Source organism: Camponotus floridanus, unplaced genomic scaffold (genome assembly GCF_003227725.1).
Source record: "Camponotus floridanus strain SB8 unplaced genomic scaffold, Cflo_v7.5 scaffold5, whole genome shotgun sequence".
NCBI classification, from domain to species: Eukaryota; Metazoa; Arthropoda; class Insecta; order Hymenoptera; family Formicidae; genus Camponotus; species Camponotus floridanus.
Window position 1 is genome coordinate 3,695,118 of NW_020229658.1, and position 25,515 is coordinate 3,720,632.

General features: G+C 32.6%; 1 protein-coding gene across 50 annotated transcripts in view; it reads right to left on the reverse strand.

Annotated features, from left to right (window-relative positions):
* LOC105258012 (Down syndrome cell adhesion molecule-like protein Dscam2) overlaps positions 1-25,515 on the reverse strand; it is a 71,703-nt gene that overhangs the window by 44,356 nt on the left and 1,832 nt on the right. For 27 of the 50 annotated variants that reach the window (XM_020029610.2, XM_025412301.1, XM_020029611.2 and 24 more), the window contains exons 2-6: positions 24,775-24,919; positions 20,020-20,201; positions 19,473-19,611; positions 13,483-13,653; positions 7,055-7,204 (exon numbers count right to left, since the gene is read on the reverse strand). In XM_020029610.2, coding sequence (XP_019885169.2) covers positions 7,055-7,204; positions 13,483-13,653; positions 19,473-19,611; positions 20,020-20,201; positions 24,775-24,865 — 733 coding nt within the window. In that variant the 5' untranslated portion in view covers positions 24,866-24,919. Of the gene's footprint in view, positions 1-539; positions 664-1,770; positions 1,895-2,662; positions 2,787-7,054; positions 7,205-9,101; positions 9,264-10,544; positions 10,710-11,978; positions 12,147-12,598; positions 12,761-13,482; positions 13,654-15,092; positions 15,255-15,915; positions 16,078-17,387; positions 17,550-19,472; positions 19,612-20,019; positions 20,202-24,774; positions 24,920-25,515 lie in introns of all 50 variants that reach the window. The other 23 variants (XM_025412299.1, XM_025412305.1, XM_025412295.1 and 20 more) reach the window with 14 other exon arrangements.

Here is a 25,515-nt window from a genome sequence, read left to right on the forward strand (position 1 = left end):
GACACAGCAATGTCATTGAACCGCCGAGATATACTTTGAACGTCTGCGAATCCGCCAGCGACGGAAATTTCGGACGAGCACTTGCGATTGGTTCTACGGAAGTTCCAAGATGTTCGAAGAAATATCGATAAAACGAGATATATTTTCTATCATTTATGTTATCAATCATATAAACTGAAGATAGAATATTTACGAGTATGAATTATAGCGCGATAATAATAATTACATTTAATTATTCTCCGATTCCATAATCGACAACAATATTTAATAAATATAAGATTAATATTTTTATAACTATTTTTATAATATACATCAAAAATAATCTCTAAATATATTTTACGTATAATAAATAGATACTATTGATTATTATGGGAATTACAAGGGATGAAGAAAGAAGAAAGAACAACGCGTGCACATATATCAGTCCGCAATTTCCTCTCTTATTCTTTCTCCATTGTTCCGCATTGCGGTCGTGCACCAACTGGAATATAGCCTTTCTATACGCATTTACTTTTTTATGATATGAACACTTTGTATACCTGAAAGCTGGAACGGGAAAGGCCTGTGCCGGACACATGAGAGTCAGCGACCGATCGCAGTGAACTGTGTACGTACGCGAATTCTCTGTCATCGGAAATTTTGGTTTTGTGCTGGCGACTGGCTCTATAAGAAAGCGAAAGAAAGCACGAGCGTACAACGCGAATCTATAATCGCACTACCACAACTGTGAAATGTCAACCGGTTGGAATCGGTGATATTTTTACAATGTTTATATTCCTTCGATTTAAATTGTTATAAAACTGAGTGCTGAGACAGGTCATATTAATATTTTATATTTACTGGAATACGTTTTTAATTAATATAAACAACTATTTTCGGATAAAATAATTTTAAACAATTTATAAACTTGTTAAATTATTATGTAATATTAAAAATAATTTTAAAAAATGGATAATAAGAAATAAACTTGTTAAATTGTTGTGTAATATTAAGAAAATAGTTGCAATTTCAGAGTAATTGCGATTTTAATTGCCCTGTCGCTCGCATATTGCTTCTGCCGCTTCCGTATTATAATTTTATTCTTTATTCCTAAAACCTAAATATATTGCGACATAACTTTATCCCACCTATGCGACGGGACAGGAAACCCTTGAGCAGGGCAAGGTAGAGTCAAAGTGTCTCCTTGATATGAGATAAATCCACGCGAGTTATCCATTGTCGGAAACTTTGGGCGTACGCTCCCTACGGGTTCTACAAAAAGATCGAGTGTGAAAGGAAACGTGTCAGAAACGTGCTGACAACATTACAATGATCTATTTATGTATGCCAAGGGACAGGGAATCCCTTGAACCTATTGAAATAGGAAAAGAGCAGATAAGCAGTTTGTCATTTATCTAGGTATCATATACTTCCAAGTCATAATTCAATATTTTTTATATACTGTATCAGAGATTATTATAAGAGATGCCTAGCTTTTTAAAGTTTTTTTGTTTTTCATAAAACGTATTATTTCAAGAGTTTGTAAAATATTTTAAATCGACTTGAGAAAGAAACAATTTATCCTACCTATAAGACGGAAGCGGATATCCTTGCGCGGGACAAAAAAGCGGCAAGCTTCCGTTGATCTTCGTCACGAGTCCAATCAAGTTGATGGTACTCGAAAGTTTTGGACGTGCACTTGCTATAGGCTCTGTCAGTCGCAGCCCGAGGGAAAAAGAGGACAATTATGAGCGAAAACGACGATGCTAGGAATCGCGAACTTCGACTTACTTGTGAAACGGAACAGGGAACCCTTGAGCGGGGCACAACAAAGTTGCAGATCCGTCTTTAATCATGCGAAATCCTCTGATGTCGTCTATCGTCGGGAATTTCGGTTTCGCGCTGCCGACTGGCTCTAAACATTATTTTATCAAATATATCGCCTCTTGGATTACTACAAAGTAAAAGACGACGGGGAACCCCTAAAACTCTTAAAAAAGCTTCCAAATTTTCTGAAAGTTCGTGATTGATCATAAAAGTATAACGTGGCGCGACTTTATCTTTCGGCGCTGCGACGATTTTTCTATGCACAAATATTATAAATGCAAATAGTTTTCGCCTCACATTTAGTAAAAAATGAAACAGAATCTCTTATTCCTATCTCTCTCTCTAATTATTATATTTTACAAAACTATTATATCATTAAGTTTTTACGAACGAAAAAATATATTAAAACAAAAAAAAAATAAAATCGTAAATAAAATCATCATGCAATTATGCAACTATAAAAACCATATTAAATTGAAATATATCGCTAATTTAAGAAAGATGTAATGTGAAATCGTCATAAGACGTGCTATCATTGTTAATTAGCTGCACCGCAAGTATGGAATATTTAATCGCAATTTCTAAATGGAGGATCAACTTGCTTTAAGAGACTCTAGTGACTCAAGGTATATTTGATGATATAATACCTATATGATGGTACCGGAAAGCCCTGAGCAGGGCACATGAGTGGCAAAGTTCCATTCGTATATATGACGAGGCCGTTTATGTTGCTAATGCTGGGGAATTTCGGGCGTACGCTTCCCACGGGTTCTATCACATTATGGAATCCAGGACGAGATCCAAGAGAGAAAAAGAAAAAATAAACGCAATGATTTCCGCGTCCTGAGTGACTTACTTGTACAAGGGAACAGGGAACCCCTGAGCGGGGCACAGCAACGTAACCGAGCCGTCCTTCGTCGTGCGAAAACTCCTGGAGTCATCGATCGTCGGAAACTTGGGCCTCACGCTGCCGATCGGCTCTGATCATATCGTTTATAATTGGGACTTGCGCGTCCGCGGCGAACGGTCATCCCGAAGGATTCGCGTTCTTTATGGTCTCTACCTGAACAGGGGAACGGGGAACCCCTGTGCTGGGCATATCAGGGCCTGGGAGCCTCCGATGAATGTCCGGAAACCACGTATGTCATCTGTAGACGGAATCTTTGGACGTACGCTGCCCACTGGCTCTAAAAAGCACGTTTTTGTTTTTGCGTCTCCCGTTTATAAATTTGATATAATATAAATTATGAATTTATCCTTTCCAAAAGACGAATAATTAATTAATTACAAGCAATTTTCGTGTTTTGAGAGAACGATGATACTAGATATTCTAACTAAATCAATGAAAAGGAACAGGGAACACCTATACTAAATACATATGCATGCTATCTTGCAAACTTTACAAAGAGATACGCTATAATAATTTTATATAACTATAATAGTATTAGGAACATATAATGTATAGTAATCTCCTAAGTTATTTTTCTTTAATGCGATCCTCTAATTGATATCTGATATTTCAAATTTAAATAAAACCTGATTTTAATAAAAAAACTTAATTAAAATCAAAAGTATAATATATCAGAGTCATTTAATTAACAAAAAAATTTCTGTTTTTCATCTCTAATATAATTAATTTTATCATTATTATTAAACAGAAGCAATTAATAATTTGCTCTTGCAACTTTGCAATTAATCCGTTATTATATATTTTTATTTCTTATCATTTCATTATTATTTATAGCATAGAAAAGTAAGTAATTTGTCGTTAAGTAATATTGATGCAGACTATCTCGTATAAAAAAATTTAAATTTTCAATGTACAACCACAAATTACTTTGCATTCTGATCAAGAGTATCCTATGATATTGGAAACCTTGAGAAGGACACAAAAGCGGTATGTTGCCTTCCAAACACATGGAAAATCCGTTTAAGTTGTTCATAGTAGGAAACTTTGATTGTATACTTTCCACGAGTTTTACATAACAAAAAGCCAGTAGAGAGAATCGTGTCAAGCCCTTGCCAGGTCTCCCCGTTCATTCCGTTAATCATCATTATTATATTGCATCTTGCTCTAATTAGCTCCTAAATTATTACATTGTGCGTTGCTTTGATAAGTTTGCCTTTGCGCTATTGTCTCATACGAACAAAGCAATTCGCTTATCAATGTCATTAATATTCATGTAGGATATTTTTGGTGTAACAATGTAAAATGGAATAGGATACTTTTTAGGGCAAATGAGTGATATTTATTTGTTGGATTACAAAATTAATACCACAAAGAGAGACTCTAACTGTCGCTTGCTGAATCTATCACCGCCTTAATCTCGAAATCGTTAAGCAAAACATTTTTAAAATATTTACGAGGCGAAACTCCCGACACCGCGCAACTTTCTTTATTCGCGTTCGTCTTCTCGGAGCATCTCGACGTGATATGCCCACGCTCGCCACATTTAAAGCATTTAGCGCCTTACTCTTTTGTCGGACAGTTTGCACTTACATGATCGCGCTCGCTGCAATTAAAACAACGCAATTAAAACACGTACAACTTTAGTCGAATGTTTTTTGTTTCCTCCACCATTAACAGTCTCTTTTCGCTCGCTTTTGTTTTGATTATCATTTCGTTTGTTCAATGTCGATGATCCTGGTGTATCTATCTTCCAATTGTATCGTCTTCCAATTTATATGTCGCTTTGAATAGCTTGACTTGTTTTTCCTAAATCTCATAATCACTAGATTGACCGCTGAAATTACTGAGCAAATCCGCTATTGCCGTGATATTTGCTCGCGGCTGACCGGCTAAAACATTGTTTATTGCAACAATGCTACGCGTCGGTTGTTGTTGACTTTCGTCTTCTGCAACTGGCTCGGTATATACTCCTCGTCGCATTGCTTTTATTTCAAGACGTGCTAATGCTAACTCATGCTCTAACAATTCTCTCTCTCTTCTATATAAATCGATCTCTCGTTGCTGTGGATTAATCGTTGGCTGCGCATTTGACGTATCAGGTCCTTGTGAAGAATCCCCCAACATTTTCATCATCTTCTCGTCTATCGTCCAATCACGCTCCCGATGGATCAGCTTCCATTATACGCGAGATTAATTCGGTTTTCGTGCTGATACTGGACAAACCACGCACTGACAGCAACTCTTTTAAGGCAGCTACCGTGAGTTTATTCAGATCTCTCACCTCTACACTACTCGAACACTTTCTCCTCCTCTATATCTCTCTCTTCTACACAACACAACGCGATATCCCGCGGACACTGCGGAACCTTCTCGAAGATGCCCGATTAAATGTTTAAATATTCCATTGATGAAATATTCCATCTCGTTATTATCCCGTTATGGACTGTCATTATCACGTTATTATCTGTTCAAATCCCGGACGAGCCTCCAAATTGTAGGATATTTTTGGTGTAAGGATGTAAAATGGAATAGGATACTTTTTAGGGCAAATGAGTGATATTTATTTGTTGGATTACAAAATTAATACGCGCAAAGAGAGACGCTCGTCTAACGCGCGTCTTCGCGCTCTCGCAACGACTCACAGACTCTAACTGTCACGGACCGAAAAATGCTCGGGCGACCTATCTGTTCATACCTAACTCAAGTGCTCGAGCGGTCTATCTGTTTATTTCTAGAAAAATACTCAAGCACTTGTTTATTTCTAGAAAAATACTCAGCCCTACGGATTCACTCTTCTTCACTCAATAGCTATGCGAGAGTGATTACGCGCTCACAAGTCGCATAATAATACCTAAAAGGATCCTTTGAAATATATTAAAGAAAATCTTACTTAACTTTGAATTAACTGAATTACGGGATAAAATAAACCGTTGTGCGAAATATATATAGTAATATATAAATCACAAATAAAGATATAATTAAAAGCAGAAGATTTGTATATATTACTTTCATATACAATTAATTTAGAAAGTTAAAAAAAAAATAAAATAAAAAATGCAGTAATACCTCTCATTTTTTTAATGAAAAGAAAGAAACATAACTAATATTCGCACTCAACGGTTTAAATATCACTGTTAATTTGCTGTAAAGATATGATGAATGATTCGATCGATTCCTAATTCTAATTAGCAGCAGAGAACGCAACTCGGATGCGTTTAATGCCACGTTTATTGAACGTGCGCAACATTCACATAATGAAATTCTCTGAAAGAACATGTTCCGTAAACTTACCACGCGAGAGCGAAGGACAGAGCCCGGAGATCGCGGAAGGCGCCGCGAAGCGTCGAAAGAATTTCGCAACCCAAATTATATATATTTCGTATATATATATATATATTTCTTCCTTTTTTTCATTTATCTTTCTTTGAACAATTATTCTCAAAACCGATCATGCCAAGAGTCGAGTTTTGGGCGGTGGCGCGTGCCCGCAGGGGTACCCTGTCCCAGCATTCAGGTTCACCCACGAGCTTGATCGCGCCAAATGCTATACATGCGTTTCGAAAACGAAAAGTTCAAATGCTGATGTAAAAATATCGAATAACCTTTCTTAACCTTACAATTGACCTTTCGTATTTAAAAAACCAAGTCGATCAAGCTCGTTGGCCCAAACGATTGCACATTCACTGAACGTGATTAAAGATCCGAAGAGACAATCGACTTTCCAAGAATATGGAAATACTTTGTATAATGATAAAATTAATGTAGATTAAATAATGACATTAATTTAAAATATCAATCTTACATGAAATTCTTTTGTTATAAAAAATCAATTGTCTCCTGGATGATAGTTTCGAACCCAGACACTTCGTAATGTGATGAATGATTTACGCTAAGGACATTAAAAAATTGACATTTCTAAATTTTCTGAAGAGATATATAAACTAATATTATATATAGTATTCTAAATTTGTTATATAATGTGTGTTGTGTTAAATTTTTATATTTACATTAAATCGACAGATAAACGAATTGTTGACAATAATTTTATAAAAAGAAGTTATTTTATAATTAAAACTTTTATCTATATAAAATAAAGACTGTAATCAATTATATGCTAATTTATAAAATTTCAAAGTATGAATTATGATATCCAGGTCCGAAACTAGAAATACGATTCTGATTTCGTTTGACAAACAGATGCGCAACGCGCGCTGACTAATGAAGCTGTATTCTTCCGATTACATCGAAGGATTATCGAGAAATATTTCTAGAGAGCGGTGCTGAATCAGAATCGTAATTTCCGTATAAAAAGAATGAGACTTTTGCGTTTTGACTCACCAGTAATGACGAGACGTCCCTTCGTAGCAGATAATCTAGTTTCACTTGTGAGCCTGTGTTTCGTGCGACATTGGTAAGTCTTATATCCATCTTCGGGTCCGACGTCCCTGATGTGCAATTCTCCGGATGGTAGCACCAAGTATTTTCCATCTAAACCCGTTCAGAACACATATACGTTAGTCATTGCACATTAATCTCACTTTTACGTGACTCGTCAAGATAATCGATCGACTGATCATTTATCGCATAATATTAATCATATAGTACCAATCGTTTAATTGATTATCTGTCTGGTTAAAGCACAGACGTATTATTCAACATCAAGGGCGAATCGATTATCCCGATGCACGATGCAGTCGCACGATGCTCGAACAATATAAACATATAAAAATTGCTTATGTACTTGAGATATGTACTTTTCGAGTATAATGCGGTTTTGATTAATAAACATGCAGTGTCCTTCGTCGAACGTTGAATCGCTACGGACCTTTCATCAATCTCCTACTTCAACATTCGACGAATTCTTTACGAAATCCAAGCACGTTCGCCAAACAAGCATGGGAATCTTGCGTCGCATAAAGAACATATTATGCGGAATCACGCTTTCATCTTTTTGCAAGTGAAAATTCATGGCGCGCAACATTCCTCTTGCTCATTCAAGCATCCAGGAAATCTGTTCTATGTGTTTATTATAATAAAAATGAAGACACTAGAAGATAGCGCCTTTTTATCCTATACATATAAAGTCTATAAAATTTATTAGCAGAGATTTATTATTAGCAGAGATATGATTAATAAACGCTTTTAAAAATATTCTCCCATTTTATTATCATTGTCAGACATTATTTATCATTCAATCTCCTTAGTGTATTTAAATTATTGAAATATCTACGTACAGAATACACAATATTACTGTTTAACAAAATTAACTTCATTTTAATAACGAATCGTTTAATCCGTTAAAGTTATTCTCTATCGTGGTTGAAATTGCAATTTCAACGCCTCTAACGAATCTAATCGCTTTTGCGGCCGAGTCTCATTGGCAAACGAGACTTCCTGGATAGGCGAACTAGTTACATGCAATCACATACAAGCGGTATCCATAACCATTTAGCTACTATCACACATAGAGAAGGACACAGGTGAGAAGAGATGGATAGACCGATCGAATGACCGGAAAAAAAATCGGTGGAAAAGAGGAAGAGAGGTCTGGAACAGCGCGAGCAGCGGCAGTCAACGTCGTATAAATTTTTATATAGAATCCCGCATTGCACGGCAGTTTTGAAACGAGGGGCGTCCGATTACAAATGGAAACATATATCTTGCAGTTTGCACGCGTGTCGTGATACAATAGCGTGGTTCGATTGGTTACTTGGTCGATAGAGCGGAGACCGATGGAACGATTTAGTCGACCTGGATTTATATTTGTGCCACTTGGCAACTAAGTTCGTGTCGACCGTAAAAATTCATTTCCTTTCCTCGCCATTCTCTCTGTCCCAATGTGTTTTTATATTTGTTAAAATTGCGTGAAAGCATCATATTGCAGATCTTGTAATTAGGTCGCATTGTTACTTGTCACGGTCGAGCCGAGGATAATTTTCATAAATACAAAAGCGATCGTCAAGCGGAGTGTCATTACTGGATGATGATTAGACTCATGAGAGAATCCTTGAACCACATTGCCGTATACTTAATAGCTTACCGAGCATCGTAATTCTAACTTTACCGATCGCTCGAAATGCATCGCTCTGACAGAACGAATATAATGCGAAAAAAACGTAGTAGTTTTGTTTTACAAATGTATAAGAAAGTAGAAATATTTCTGTAGGAATATTATCTCATAAAATATACAACTGATGAATAAAACACCAATGAGAAGAAATACAAAAATAGAATATAATTCCATTCATAGAACACATTCCGTTTATCTTTTGACCATTTTTTGCAGGATGTGGCAATTTTGCAGATTACGATTATCTTAAAGATAAAAGATTCACGCGACATTCGAGCAGAATGAAGATAACATGAAATGTTATGTATCGTGTACCATAATCAGCGCTAGGATATATATCAGTAGTCTCATCTTCAATCCAAGAGTCAACCTCGACGAATTCGGCGACGAAGCTCGGTATGTGACACTTGATAATTGCGGCGTTCCCCCGAAGGACGTGTTCGTCCATCACGTTCACTGCATACCGCTGCCCGACAACTGCAACCAGACACGGGTTTCCGGTTTTACCATAAGACGCAAATCTCCAATCTAACAGGACGTGTCGATCGTTCGACGAATGATGATTTTAAGAGACAAAAATTAAAATAAAAAGTTTATGATAAACAAAGTGTTGCGACTAGGATTAAATTTTTAGATTCGAAAATATGTTTTCATTGATTTTAATTATATTAATAATTTGTATAATATTAATTAGTAATTATTAATAGCTGAATTTTAATAATCTAACATTTTTATATTAAATACTGAATATTTTGTTTTGGATACTATTGTGTTTGTACGTGTTTACGCGAATTTTTAAAAATATTTTATTTTGAATAATCTAATTTAATAAATTTATTGCGTAATGTCTCAATATTTCCTTAGCTGAATTTCTTATAATAAAGATTGGCTTAGGTATATTTCGAAGTCAATGTTTATGTATTATTTAAAGGAGGATTATAAGGCCGGAAAATATTACATAATATCTGTTGTACTAATTCGTACAATTTGTTGGCTGATAAACTATTGAATTTATTATACGCTTTAACAAATCCACTTTGAATGTTTATGCAAACAATGCCAATATTATGATATTTCGTATTACAAAATTACGAAATATTATATTACGAAATAAAATTTATGCTGAACGTGTAACAATCCGGTTATTTGCTTAATTAAAATATTTCACAAAAATATTTCAGTAATTATATAAGTAAATTGTTCCGGAAGTGAAAGCTGCTCAACAAATGATTCAGACGTTATATTCGCAAACTTGTACGTAATCATATTTTCAATAATTCGATAAACTCCGTTTAACAATACATTACATTTGATTATGTCATTATCAGGAATTTTATTCATATCACCCGTTATGTCTGTGAATTAAAATAAGTTCTACTGCCGCGGACAGCTCTGAAGAATATGTTCCTGCGTTTGTCAAAGAGAACCAGTCTTGAAATAGACCCGATCGATATTCAACATTACAATTCGTTGCATATATTCAATAAACAGGTTGCGCGCAGGTATCCATTGCAACGATGTACATGGAAACGATATCTATTTACACTACATGCATTTTATACCAAGGAAATCAAAGAAACAGTATCGATAAGAAGAAAGAAGAGAAAGTGCGCGCAAGATATCGAACTAGATGATTAAGTCAGTCCTTTTGTGTGTTTGGTGATTTGCGCCTTCTTTAAAGAGAACCTGTGTCCCTCCGGTTTGCAAAAAAAAAAAAAAGAAATACAATGCAAAGTGCATCTTTTTATTTTTGACTACCATATGATTGTTCGTCGGCGACGTAACTGCCGCCGTTGGAATCGATCCATCCCATCACGTCCACGTGGTCGGCCACGAACGAGGGAACTTGACACTTGAAAATAGCCGCGTTGCCGCGTATCGCGAACTGATCGTAAACCTGAACTTCAAAGTACTGGGCTACCACTGCAATGAAGCGAGAAAAAAAGAGAGTTTGGCGTTTGTTCTAGCTGTGAATGTCGCCGGTGCGCGCTTTGATCGCGATCGCGCCGATTAAAATTTCAATGAACTTGACTGTCGGCAAACTGACTGCTGGCAGCTAGTTTCCGATCGTGCCTCTATCAAGCGTGGCAAATTTCGATTGCACCATAGACACCGATCCGATTAATCCGACTTAATCTAATTGCAAATTATGAGTACACCCACGTTCTTATTTTCTAATTTCATAGCGATTTCATTCCGCGAATGACATACTGAAATATTGCAATTTAAAGGATCAGTATGAGAGATTTCATGTTTTAAAATAATATTTTTCAAAATAATCATAAACCATGTATTTATATCTGAACTTTTAAAAAAATTATATTATAATTTTTATTCTTATTTTCTACAAATTCTGATTTATTAAGAAATTTATTAAGATCTATTGAGATCTCATTACTTATTTTTTTGAAATATGCAATGTCTGCTTAGGCAATAATATTCATAACTATAAATTAAATAATAAAGAGATTATAATTATTATAGGGCAGTATGATTGAAACAAATTAAATTTAACAAATTAATATTTGTTTTATATTTCATTAATTATCATAATATCTTCGGGTATTGACTCGCGGTCATAAAGCAAATTCGATCATGCCAGAATTTGTCGTCAGAAATAACCCCTTAACGATCATCTTTCTCTCTCTCTCTTTCTCTCTCTCTCTCTCTCTCTCTCTCTCTCTCTCTCTCTCTTTCTCTACCGAAAGTGGATCAAACTCGCGCGGACGTTAATTTGCTTTTCAGACCGATTAATCCAGCTTAACTTAATCTGAGGATCACACCGAACGAAGTCGCTGCCAGCCACATGCTCTGCCTCTATTCACCCTTGCCGATCACTGAATCGGAAAGGGCAAACTTTCCAGGCAAGATCCGCGTTCCATCAACCACCAACCTTCCTTTTCACTATCCAAAAATACACGAATAACGTGAATATATAATATATGCATGGATGAACCATCTCTATTCATCTGAAGCGAGTAAATCGTAATTCAATTTGCAAAATAATTCATCATAAAAATAAATATATTAATTGATTTTAAAAGGGTATATAAAGAGAAATGATTCATCTAAAATGAGCAAATAAAAAATTGCATTACAGAACAACTAATTTAGGGAAAAATTATGTCGAAGGATTAAAACGAAATTATTCCGTTAATATTAATTTCGTTTAATCGACGTAACGCTAAGTACCCTTTTCTTGCTGACTATTCGTACTATACGTGGAGCCATCCTCAGCCAGCCACTCAATCACATCTACGAAATCCGCCACAAAGCTGGGCACGAGACACTTCAGAGTTGCCGTATTTCCGCGTAAGACGAACTCGTCGATGACTCTCGTCTCGTAGAATTGCTGGACCACTGCAATGCGCGAATTCTCGAAGAGATCATGATATAATAAATCATGATGTAATATATCATGATATGATCATGATATATAATTAATCTGCTTTGACGTACGCTACTCGAACTGAATCTGAAGGACGATTAAAATTCTACATTGCATCATGTTTTACGTCGCTGGAACTATTATTGCTTTCAGATGTATTTTCGTGTGATTTTTGACATGTCAATCTCGACATTTATCTCATAATTTTCAAATATGCTTCCAAACATAATTCTTTCTTATTGTGTTCGAAAGTAAAAGTCGAAATAACCGTAAGTTGCAACCGATAGTGGTCAGGGAGCGAACGAGAAGAAAATGCACGAATTTATTTGAGGGAAGGAAATGAGAATACGGGAAAAGAAGAAAATACAGAAATTGTTCCGAATCACAACAACGCATACTACATCGGCATCGATCGGCATCATACCGTACTCCTGTCCGGATGTGTAAATCGTCCCATCGTCGGCCACCCACTGATCCACGTGGACGAATTCGGACACGAAGCTCGGTATTTTGCATTTCATGATCGCGCTGTTAGCCCGGATCACGTACTCGTTCTCGGCTTCAGTGACGTAGAACTGCGAAACGACTGCCGGCGCGGACAACGCGTGTTAATTTTTTGAAATACGGTGAAAAATGAACCATTTTTTTTTATTTTTTTGATAAATTGAGTAGATTCCTAGTTACACATTGATGAAAAAATTAATTCATCTCACTTTGTACGAAATAAATCAATCAAACAAGAATTAACAATATTTTTAGAGGAGATATCTTATGTGTTAGTTATCGATTTTTTTGTAAATATGTATTTTTATAAAAAAAATACATATTTTTTCATTCAAGGAGTTAAAGCTGACGAATCAACGGACGATAAAATATATACGCGGATGCGTAAATCTTGCAATAGGATTTTAAGAGAAAGAGTGAATATGTTATTTTGGTTAAAGATATGATGGACATAAATAAGCGACAAATGCGTTTCACAAAAAATTTGTATATGATTAGGCGAGAAAGAAAAAAATTTAACACAATAGCGTTTGATTAATTGTCATGTAAGAATTTGAACAAGTTAAAATTTTATTCTTACAAGTCTAAATTTAATTTTCTTAATTTTGAGATTAATTTTTTCAATTTCTTAAAAAATTGAATTAAACTGCTGTAAATTCTTGAATCATTTATTTTCAATATCCTTTTTATTAAAATTAAATTGCAAAATACTAATTTATTGTAAAACATTAATATGCGACATCCTAATTCATATACAAATTTTGTACGGGATGCCTAAAATAATTCAGGACGAATCTGCAGTACCCTGTACGACTGCTAGATCGTCCGGAAGATAAACCTCTCCATCTTCGCGAATCCACGCTTCGACAGTAACAAATTCTGCGATGTAACTGGGAATGCTGCATTTTAAGATCGCGCTGTTTCCTCTTATAACGTATTCAGTCAATATCTCTGGATTGTAAGGCTGAGTGACGACTATATGGAGAATGTAAATTAATATAAACAAGTATTCAATAAAATAACAAATATTGCATAAGAGTTGTTTAAAGGTATATCTGCGTTACACAAGTATACAAAATATATATGTGTGTGTTTATTATTCATAATTTATCATATTATTAGTAGATGGAAAAGAGGTTTTTTTGTGTTGTGCGCGAATTGATCACGAAAAGATAAAGTTATTGATATTCGTTGTTATTGATATTTGTTGTTCTCACTCATGAAAAACATCAATCTGTTTAAAAATATCACAATTGTAATAAATTAAAGCAAAAAATAACATTTCTTTTAAATTTGTAGGATAACTGCTTGCAATCTTTTACTCCCGTGCTTCATGAATACTTTCATATGTGGAATAAAGCGCCATTGTGATAATGCAATCACAAATTAAACGTAATAATTTCAAAAAAATATTCTTTCTGTGCCTTCGTATTTGTTGTGTTTCGTGTTGGATTATAATATTATATCATATTGTTCGTGTACTGGACTATAATATTATATCACAACGAGATGTGTAATTTATTCTAAAATTTTCTTCAGAGTAGCTTTTTGACCAAACTTCCTAAAATTTCTCGCGTTCATCATGGGTCCTATGTCGGCTTATTTTCTTAGGCCTGTCATAATTCGCGGCGTGAGAATCACCGGATGGTTCATTAACCTTCATGTATGTATGTACTGCCGCCGCCGTTCACAGCCGTTGTTGGATTATCAGACCGCGCGGCCAGCGGAAACGAATCGTTACCACGTGCCACTTTGAACTTTGACAAAGTTGGACAAGGGGACGAGGTGTCTGAGTAGCATGGGTACAAAGGGTGATACGACCGGAAAGAGAATTTCCTCACCCTGTGTACTTATTGCGTATATTTATTGCTCGACGGTTCATTACACACATAACAGTCGTCATACAAATTGTGCAACGCCTGCACACTACAAATCAATTAAAATACATTCAAATGATTTAATTTGCAAAGAGCTAAAGGATATATCTCTCACATATATATACACAAATTATTTCCAAATAAATCAAATAATTTATTTTAGATAATTTATTTTAGAAGTAATTTGTTTATCCAAGCAAAGACAATGTGTTATGACGAGCAAAAGTATTTCCAATTGCTACTTTTTTTTCAGAATTTTCTAGCGGGAATTATAGAAGTTCTTTATTTCATACACGCAAGGATGATAGCAAGGATATAGTTGATAAGATGATATATCATTTTTTAATTTTATTAAAAATAAATTTTAATAAAAATAATTATTATCAAATTTTTCATGATGTTTGAATAAAAAAAAATAGAATAAAAAAAGAATATAAAATCTTTCCGGCATATTATCCCTTTTAAGGAGAAACCTTTCTCTCTGGAAGGATAGGAGAATAAATATACCCCGAATGGACGAGAAAACATGTGCTATACCATAATCAGTAGATGGTTTGAAGGTTGAGCCGTCGCTTCCCACCCACGATTCAACCGACACAAATTCGGCGACAAAGCTTGGTATGGTGCATTTCAAAATAGCCGCATTTCCACGTATTACGTACTCCGATACAACTTCCGCCTCGTAATATTGAGTCACGACTGCGAAAGATAATGGCAAAGATAATATTATAATGACGCATTGTGTAACTATATCGCATATCGCACGCTTCCTAAGATCACATCGTGTTGCGTTGTTGCGTGCTTAATCGAGGAGAATCAATTTTCTCGGTTCAGGACACAACACACATTCTTCAATCATTATGATATGCAAATCATTGTATACTTGTAAGACAATATCTTGTTATGCGCGTTGATTTAATCCCACAAATCAATTTTGTAAAAATGAAATAAATTTCTCTGGAGGAAATTAGGCAATCAAAGAGATTGCAATCTATTGCAATCTAACAGCTAACATTATACAATTTGATGCTCTACTATGCTATGTAATTGCACAAACTGATTCTTAGTAAGTAGAAGAAGACTTACGAACTTTTGGATACTTAAGAAATTATAGTTGCAGCTTTCTTAAATCAAATGTTAAACACTAATCTGCGTAAAGCTTTACACTCATTTAAGCATAAAGACAGTAATTTCTGAGATCAATTTAAATAAAATATCAACAAAATTCGCGATGAATATTGTGATAAGGAGAAATCTGTTACGGTATCGACGACGTTGACTAGTTTACCATTCGCTGCCCACGCACGTCCCGATTTTCCTAATATCCTAAAATAAATATCCTAAAAATCTTAAATTGTACCGTTGCCCTGATCTGGATCGAAAGAGTTTCCCTGGTCATCCTGCCAACCAACGACTTGAACGAATTCCGCGACGAAGCTCGGTATACTGCACTTGAGAATGGCCGCGTTACCACGTATTACATATTCATTGTTGACTTCAGACTGATAATACTGATGCACCACTGTAATAAACGGGCGAAATAATCTACGTGTACTCGTTTCTGCTATTGACTGATAGGCGTCCATTGTGGCATTTTAGTTTCCAGTTTGATTGGAAATACATTTATCAAAATATTTTTGACGAATTGTATTTTATGACGACGCTGCTTGAAACTGCTCGATTAAAGTGTACTTTTACAATGCAAAGATATATATTGACGAATGATACCTTTAAACATGTGCGCGCGCGTGAGAAATTAATTTTTCACTCAAATCAAATGAAACGACGTTGACGACAGCTTTGGACGATACATTTTGTCATCACTTTGCGAGCAGAATAGTTCGCGTTGTCGCATCTTATATTAGTCGTAATCTGACAAACGAATCTTATGAGGGTACGACGTTATAAGCAAAAAAATTAATTTATGAAGTACTACTATAAAAATATTTATTATTATTTTTATTATTATTATAATATTTATTATTCTTTTTATTATAATTAATCAGCATTATGCAATATATATACTATTATATTTTCTATATAACTAATATATACTATTATAATTTCTATATACTATAAAATTTCCCATGTGAGAAAAAAGCCAAATTAAACTAAATATTATTTAAACGACCCATTTTTTTTTTGAATACACACATGACGCGCTAGAAACAAATATCGTATAACTGTATGGTTTAATAGAAAAACAAGAGAGATAGCAGATTGCAAAACAAGAGAGATAGCACATTGATCAAATATCCGATTCGGCTAGATATATCGAGTTGGGAATAACGTTAACGAGACGAATGACGATGCACACGTATATACATATTGGTCATGGAAGTGGAAAGTGAGCGACCCATATACTTTCGCGCTCCAAATGGGTTTGCATTTCGCCACGATGGCAATTGAGATCAATATACGAGAAGCGCCCGAGTCGCACGGATGGTGTCAGTTACTCAACCGAACGACACGATGCATTTGTGGCCTCGAAATGGAACATACGGGCGAGTAATAACGACATTATTTCTTAATTGTCTCTGAAGGGCATAAATCAATTGAAATAACGTCGATATATATTTGATAAGATATAATTTTAATATAATTTTATTATATCTTTAAAAATCTTTTATATTATACATGTGAGAGTTTTATATTATTATACGAAATTTTCTATCCTTTAAACGAATATAATGAATCATAATGTCTGTTCAAGTTTGTGTTGATACATGAATTATCCCATGTCTTTTCAAAGATGTAACAACGAAATTTTCTGCTCGCAAAAATATAAGGAAATCGGTTTTTAGTTTATTAATCGAATGTTTCAAATGATACCAAAGTCATCGCCAGGTACGAATTCCTCTCCCTGATCTGTATGCCAGGATAGGACTTTGACGAAATCGGCGACAAAAGAGGGAACGACACACTTCAAAATGGCACTGTTCCCACGAATCGCGTATTCCTTATTCACGTCGGTGTCATAATACTGCGCCACCACTATAATTTTGCATACAAAAAATAGCGTTCACGATGTGTTAAACACGTGTTTTACTCCAGTCTCAATAAAAATCTACACAAGAACACCTTTTAAATATATTTTTTGAAATAAATATTTAAAATAAATATTTTTTTTTATGAATGAAGTCTATTTAATTAATATGGAAACATTATTATAAAAATTTTGCTATTATGTATAATTACAATATATTTAATAACTGCTAACTAATATAATGTTAATGCTAAATAATTATTATGCTCTCATCGCGTAAAAAAATATAATTTATAAAACATATAAAAAATTTATATATATATATATATATATATATATATATAATATTTATTATTTTCATTATTATTATTATTATTATTACATGTATATATAAATTTTATTTTTAATCAATAAAAAATAAGAATGATACTGTGCCAATCAATAAAACAATGTGACGTCAGGTCTAATGACATCACCGCATGTGATTCAGAAGTATTTTCAATTTCGCAAGAAATATGACATCACGTAGAAATGTGATTACATCAACCGTAAAAAGTAATTTCCTGATTACGAGCAGATTGAGACTGGAGAAGAAATTTAGAACACTAATGCATTCACATAAACGGCGGCGGCAGAGATTGCAAGATATTTAGAAGGACAATACAGTCGCATTTTGACCAAATATTATTAATCCAATTATCAGATTAATATCAATATTTACCGAATTAAAGTTCTTTCACAAAACAAATGTCGAATAAATGGAAGAACCGTAATGTATAATAAAATATATTACAATTATCCAATTATAGCTGAAAATAATATCTTTTAAGTTTTTCTATGTTTAGCCATCTTGTATAATATTACTAACTTTAAAAATATATATAATATTATAATATTATAATATTATATTGTAATATATTATTATAATATAACATTAATTACATAACATTATACATAATATTATATATTATATATATATTATATGTATTATATTATACATATATTATATATTATATATATTATATATAATATTATAACATTACTATAATATTATAATTATTTTTAGATACCAAATTAATAAAAAATGTTTAAAAAAATGTAACATTTAAAATTAATACTAGATTTAAATTTAAACTAAATTTCAAAATTTAATAAGAATTTGCCTTTTAGTATTTCATTTATTTGTTTCTAAGGCCGGTATTCATAGTCCGGTCTTACATTTAAGATCATCTTAAGCTCTCATTCCAATCAATGGCATTGTAGCGATTTGATTGGTTGAATGAGTTCTTAAGATGATCTTAAATGTAAGACCGGACTATGAATACCGGCCTAAAACATCTTGAACACTAATTAAATTGCTGAGAAACAATTTTTAATTTCATTAAAATAAAAATAAAATACATAATATCATTAACCTTAATTTCAATAGCAGTTATTTTTACCAAATTACATTCAATTTAAAAAATTCAAAAGTTTCTATTTTCTTCATAGTTTTAATTGCATAATTTTAATATCTATTATTAATAATATCTATTATTATTAATATCTATTATAATATCTATTATTAATATAAAGAAATTAAATATAAAGACTTTATAAATATAAAGAAAGTTAACAGTTTTTTTTCTCAAAAATTAATGTATATATATATATATTAATTTATGAGAAAAAAAAATTGTCAACTTTCTTTATATTTATAAAGTTTTTATATTTATATATCAAAATGATATATAAATATAAAGACTTTATAAATATAAATATTTATATACTATTTATATACTATTTATATACTGATATTTATATATCAAAAAATCAGATAATTAATTAAAATTAAAATTAAGGTTAATCACACTTTTCTCGAATATTTTTATAAAATATTATAGATGGCTAAACGATAAATATTAATGGACAAATGTAGGGATGACACTCACCAGCTCTCACGTTGACATCACGGCTGTGTACTGAACCTGCAGGGGAACGTGCCAAACAGCTGTAGACCTGAGCGTGAACTTCCTGACGATAATCCTCAGCGCGGAAAGGAGGGAATACCAAATTTCCGTTTTGAAAAACCTGTCAAAGATCAATAACCATGTAGTCTAAACTCGTATAATCATATAGTAACAAGCTCGGAAAGAATTTCGTCTCATTGCATAAATGTAGAAAGCCATAAATATTTAATAATATCATTCGCATGATACAAAAAGGTATTTACTATTAGAATAGCTAATTAGCAGTTACTTTAAAAAATAATTCATTATCTATTGTATAAAAAATTACTTTTAATTAGTGAAAAGCTTGCTTTTTTTATTGAGAATATTCATTACTAACATTAATAAGAAGTTTAACAAACATCAACATTTTAAAGAAAGTTTCGATAAAATCGATCGTGAATAAAAATAAATTTTAATTATATTATTTTTAAACAGAAGTATATTTTCAAACAGGAAGAAAATGAGTTAAAACTTGACCTAATAATACCTGTCTCAGTCCAGGAACGTCTCCTACAGCAGTTCCATCGGAGCGAACCCAGATGATATCCGGTTGAGGATTTCCTCTTGCCTGGCATTCGACAACAGCTCCGGTTCCATTTGAGAAATCAACTCGATTTGGAGGTTCCTTGACGAATACCGGTCCCATGGATACATCTTCAGCCGAAACAACTGCAAATAGAATGCAAATATTTCCATTTTAAGAATATTTTGTTTTCAAGCCATTCTGCACCAATGTGTGTGTGTGTGTGTGTGTGTGTGTGTGTGTGTGTGTGTGTGTGTGTGTTCGTGTTATGAAACTATTTATTTTGAAAATTATATACAATTTTGAAAGATTATAAATTTTAATCTATCAAATTTAAAAAGATCTCTGTAATTATAATACTTTTTCAAGATAAATGGAGCTTGTTTTATAACTTTTAAAATGATAAATGACATGCCATGACTTTATATCGACTATCTATGATTTAAGTCGGTTTTTCTAATTATAATGATCAATTTTAGATCAAAAATTGCAGCAGTTCTTTAATTATAAAAATGAATAGTCTATAAATAGAATGAAATGTGAGGAATATTTAATAGCTTATGGAAATATTAGGACGCGCGCGCGAAGCCAATTAATTTAAAACATCAACGATAAGACCTTTTGTCTCGTGTCTTCGAGTTTCGCTTCCGTTTCAATCAGGATATGTGACACCCACATTAAAATGATAAATGACATGCCATGACTTTATATCGACTATCTATGATTTAAGTCATTTGTTCTAATTATAATGATCAATTTTAGATCAAAAATTGCAGCAGTTCTTTAATTATAAAAAATGAATATTCTATAAATAGAATGAAATGTGAGGAATACTTAATAGCTTATGGGAATATTAGGACGCGCGCACGAAGCCAATTAATTTAAAACATCAACGATAAGACCTTTTGTCTCGTGTCTTCGAGTTTCGCTTATCATCCGTTCAACCAGGATATGTGACACCCACATTCAATTGGCGCGTTGCCAATTGCAGCAAACAACAGGTTGTCGGATCTGTTATTGAATAATATGCGATCAACGTCACGAGAGCATAAGGGAGACGACAATGCGTGATTCCTTTTCCGTCAGAGAGCTGTGGTTGGCTTTTGCCAGTATAATCGATAGCAAGAATGCTTCCGTTAATAGAAGATTATATACCATTTATTGTAAACTTAATGCATAAACATTACATATTATACGCACATATTTAATAAAAAGCAAGAATGTATCTTCTAAGAAATATTATTAGCAAATAATTTTTAAAATAATTATACAATTTTATTTGTAATTTTAATATAACATAAAAATAATGATGCATTCTATCCACTATAATTGCCTTCTATAATTTAACTTTTAATTATGGCTCATTTTAGGAAAAAAATGTTCACGCAATTTTTATTTATCTGTAAAAATAATTAACTACAATATTTTTGTAATAAGTTATAGCAATGTTTAATAATGCAAATCGCTCGTTGTATAAAACGCCTAAAATTTATAGGGGAATTTACCGTGCTACTTTCTTCGCATATAACTACCTACTGATTCACCTACGACGACGGCTGCAGTAAAGTGAGAGCAAATAAACCTGATGCAGTATAAAATCAAGTCACGAAGAACCGGTTGCGAAGCGCGCGCCATTGGAGTGAACGATAGGAACATATACAGAGAGAGAGAGGTATAAAGAACAGGTGTTGAGAATTTTTGTAGATTTGCACTATCTCTGTTACTCAAACTTCATCTCACAGTTTTGTCCTTGTCTCACGCCTTTGAGAAATCTGCATGCGATCCATTTCATTTACATGCCGATTGTAACTTTCTTTCAGTACAGTTACATTAAATTATAGTAGATAGATTGAATAGAACACAAGAAACGAAATATCATATTTCTTATTGAATATTTTTTCTTTTTTTTTCATTCTCTGCTTTGAATATCTCCATGTTAAGTTGATGATGTTTAAGCATTATAATAGCAGATATATTCAGATATCGAAAGTGTGGGAAGAATTAAATTAATATTTAGATATTATAAAGATTAACTGGGTGAGAATACAGAACGTTTCAATGATGATTATACATTTATGTTCAACGATTGCATTATTTGTGCTTTTTGCAATATGTTTATGGTGCAATAACGGTTTATGTTAGAAAAGAATATTGTTGTGGCTACATGTCATAGATAATACGTAGTATGAGCGGATATTGGTCGCAAAAGTACATTGTAAAATTTTTTTTGAGATAGAATTTTTACGCATCCTTAATGAAAGACGAGATTCTTCTCGGTCGACAACCGCTCTGTAATCTATATATAGATGTAGCTCTCTTTGAAACGTCCGGACATACTACTGCATCGAATATATTTCCAGCACGCACACACGCGCACGCGTGATCACTGCACGTGCGGCTCACATGTGTATTCATTTTGCGCCTGTATGTGTCGAAACGTTGTGACGTGCATAATAATTGCAGAGAGACACATTTCGAAATCATAAAGTCGTTGATTAAGCAATCTTTTGATGAAACTTTTGTCTCGATCTTTTTTTGGCATTATTATTGAATATTCATTTTTTTTGTTTTCTTCTGTCGCCATGTTAAGCTGATGACGTTAAACATTACAATGACATCAATCATCGAAAACGTCGGAATGATTAAATTAATATTTATTATAATAATTAATTGGATACACAAAAGACGTTTCAATAATGATTGTACATTTATATTCAAGAATTGCGTGTTTATGTTGTCTATAACATTGTTAGTCTAAAATAAAACTTGCAATCTCAAGCACCAAAAGAGTGATTTTTTTAATAAAAAAATCTCTTTAATAAATATTTAATAAATATATATTTTTACTTTGCTAAAACTGTTAATTGTCATGAATTAATGAATTGTTTATCATAAATTATTATTCATGATAAAGATTTGTTGCAATGTTTAATCATTTTTAACCGAATAAAAAAATTACTTTATTCTGACTGAATTCTTCTGTCTTTTCTAGTTAATGTCGAAAGAATTTTAAAGTAAATAAAAATTACTATTTCCAGAATTGTTATAGAAATTATTAAAATCATATTTTATTAGGACCTATCGATGATTGCAAAAGTAGACAAAACTTTACTTAGGAAAAATCAACAAACAAAAATAAATTCTTATAAAACTCGGACTCTTTTTACATGGCTTCTATAACTGCATCTATTTCTAAGACTTCCTGTTGGATACCAAAATAACAAATGTTTCTTTAAGCGTGTGGCTTGTTCTAGCTCAAAATACAGTCAATGCAAGCAATTTTCAGCAATTTTCATCATATTATAATTATTAATATTATAATTATTATAAATTCAATAAAATAATATTGTATTAAAATTTGATTAATAGCATATAAAATAGTCTGCTATATAAATTTTTTATGATTTATATTTATAATTAGCACAATTTGGTTACAACTAAAATATTTTACACATGTTTAATCTCATAATTTCGTTCGATTGATTAAATATTTATAGTTTGTTTTAATTTCTATTTTTTTTCAGCTTAAAGATCGATACGGAAGTTCAAGATCGATGCCACCTATGTTTCATAATAGATAAAGTTCTTTTGAAGGAGAGGTTTCACATAACAGGCTGATTCACCTGGTGGCGAATATTCGCGAACGAATTCAATTCTTTTCAAAGCATGATGTGAGCCTGCTTTCTGGGAACAGCAGCTGTTCCTTTCCCTCGACCTCCTCATCCCCTTTATCTTAGTTAGTCCCGCCGGCAGCTGCGTCTCGTGATTCTTTGTACCTATACTCAGGACCTTTCACGGTCCCAACTAACCGCCTGTTAAGTTCAAAATATACGCTGTAAAATCGCATTATAAACAGCATCAACGCGGATTGTTATAATAAATCATAAAGAGTAAGAACAAAATTGTAAATTATTTATTATTAATAATTATTAATTATTTAAAAATCGCGGTAATCTTATACTATTTTATAATTTTATTACATTTTATTTTATAATTTTATTTACATTTTATTTTTAAAATGTCAATTTTTTGTTTATTTTTACATTGAATAAAGAAAATTGTTTGTATTTAATAAAAATAAATTAATGCCTTTTGCTAATTTTTGTAATAATAATTAGAGAAATCTTTCTCCAAAAATATTTAATATCTAGTATTGTATGCTAAAAGTAAATGTGTATTATAAAGAACAGATTATTGCATCAGCTGATTCAAAATTTCACATACTGGTTGTGAGATACATTTACAAGATATTGCATATTCAAATAGGTAATGTATAACGAATTATGAATAATTCTAATACAGCAAAAATCTTTGTTATGATATTCAAGATGTGATTTACACAAGATTTTTAAAAATCATATAGTTAGCGAAAATTTTACTTATTTAAACGAAAACCTCTTAATTATTCTCATAATCTCTCGACTCATTTTTTAATTCTTATATATTCTCTATTTTCTTCATTACACATAAAATATCATTAATATTATATTATTCATCATTATTACTTTAAAAAATTTAGAAACTTATATCATATTAACTTCATCTTACTATGTATTTAACACACGAAAGTCATGGCTTGTCTTTCTCGTATAAACATCTTTCCGATCTTTAATACAAATCACATGACCGGCATCCATCAATGTTTCTCGGTAATTATCGCAGCATCACGCAAAGAGAAACACAGTGTAAATAAGATCTTTTAGTTCAAAGTTGACTCACCCGTTGTCGATACCAAGACAGCAACTAACAAGAGCATAGCGATGATGTTGACGGGTATCTTGTACCCCCCGCCTGGATGTTCTCGCCACATCCTTATCTCGTTCCTTCTGAGTGCACTTTTTTTCTCTCTCTCTTTGATTTTCACCTAATTTCACATAAAATACACTGATTGAACAATACGTTCGTCGACTGTGAAACAATCGCCGATGGTTCGCTTCGATGATATTTTAAAAACTATTTAAAAAAATCTTTTAGAAAATATTTAATTATTAAGTTGAGCGCTTAAATTTGACAAATAAACACTAAAACTATTTTCATTTAATTTCATGTTTATTCTTAACCGTTAAAGACACGATTGCCTTCAACGGGTGTGACGTTTTAGCATGCATTAAAAAACCCACGTAAGCTGATCTCTACAACTTCCAAAGTGTCATGTAATCGATTCTTTATTTATAGAAATCACGAATATAATTTGAAAGAATGATAGGATTGATATCTCGGAACTAATTAATTATTATTTAAGAACTCTTTCTGTTCTATCATAAATATGTTTGATTTTATTTAAAAAATTTAGTTTATTATTATCAATAATTTATCGTTAAAATAGAAAATCGTTAAGATAAGAAACTGACAGAGAGAGAGAGAGAGAGAGAAATTAAGGTAGGAAATATTATATATAAAATTAAGATAGAAAATACTGACAGAAATTAAGATAAAAGAAATTAATTAAACACGAAAGTA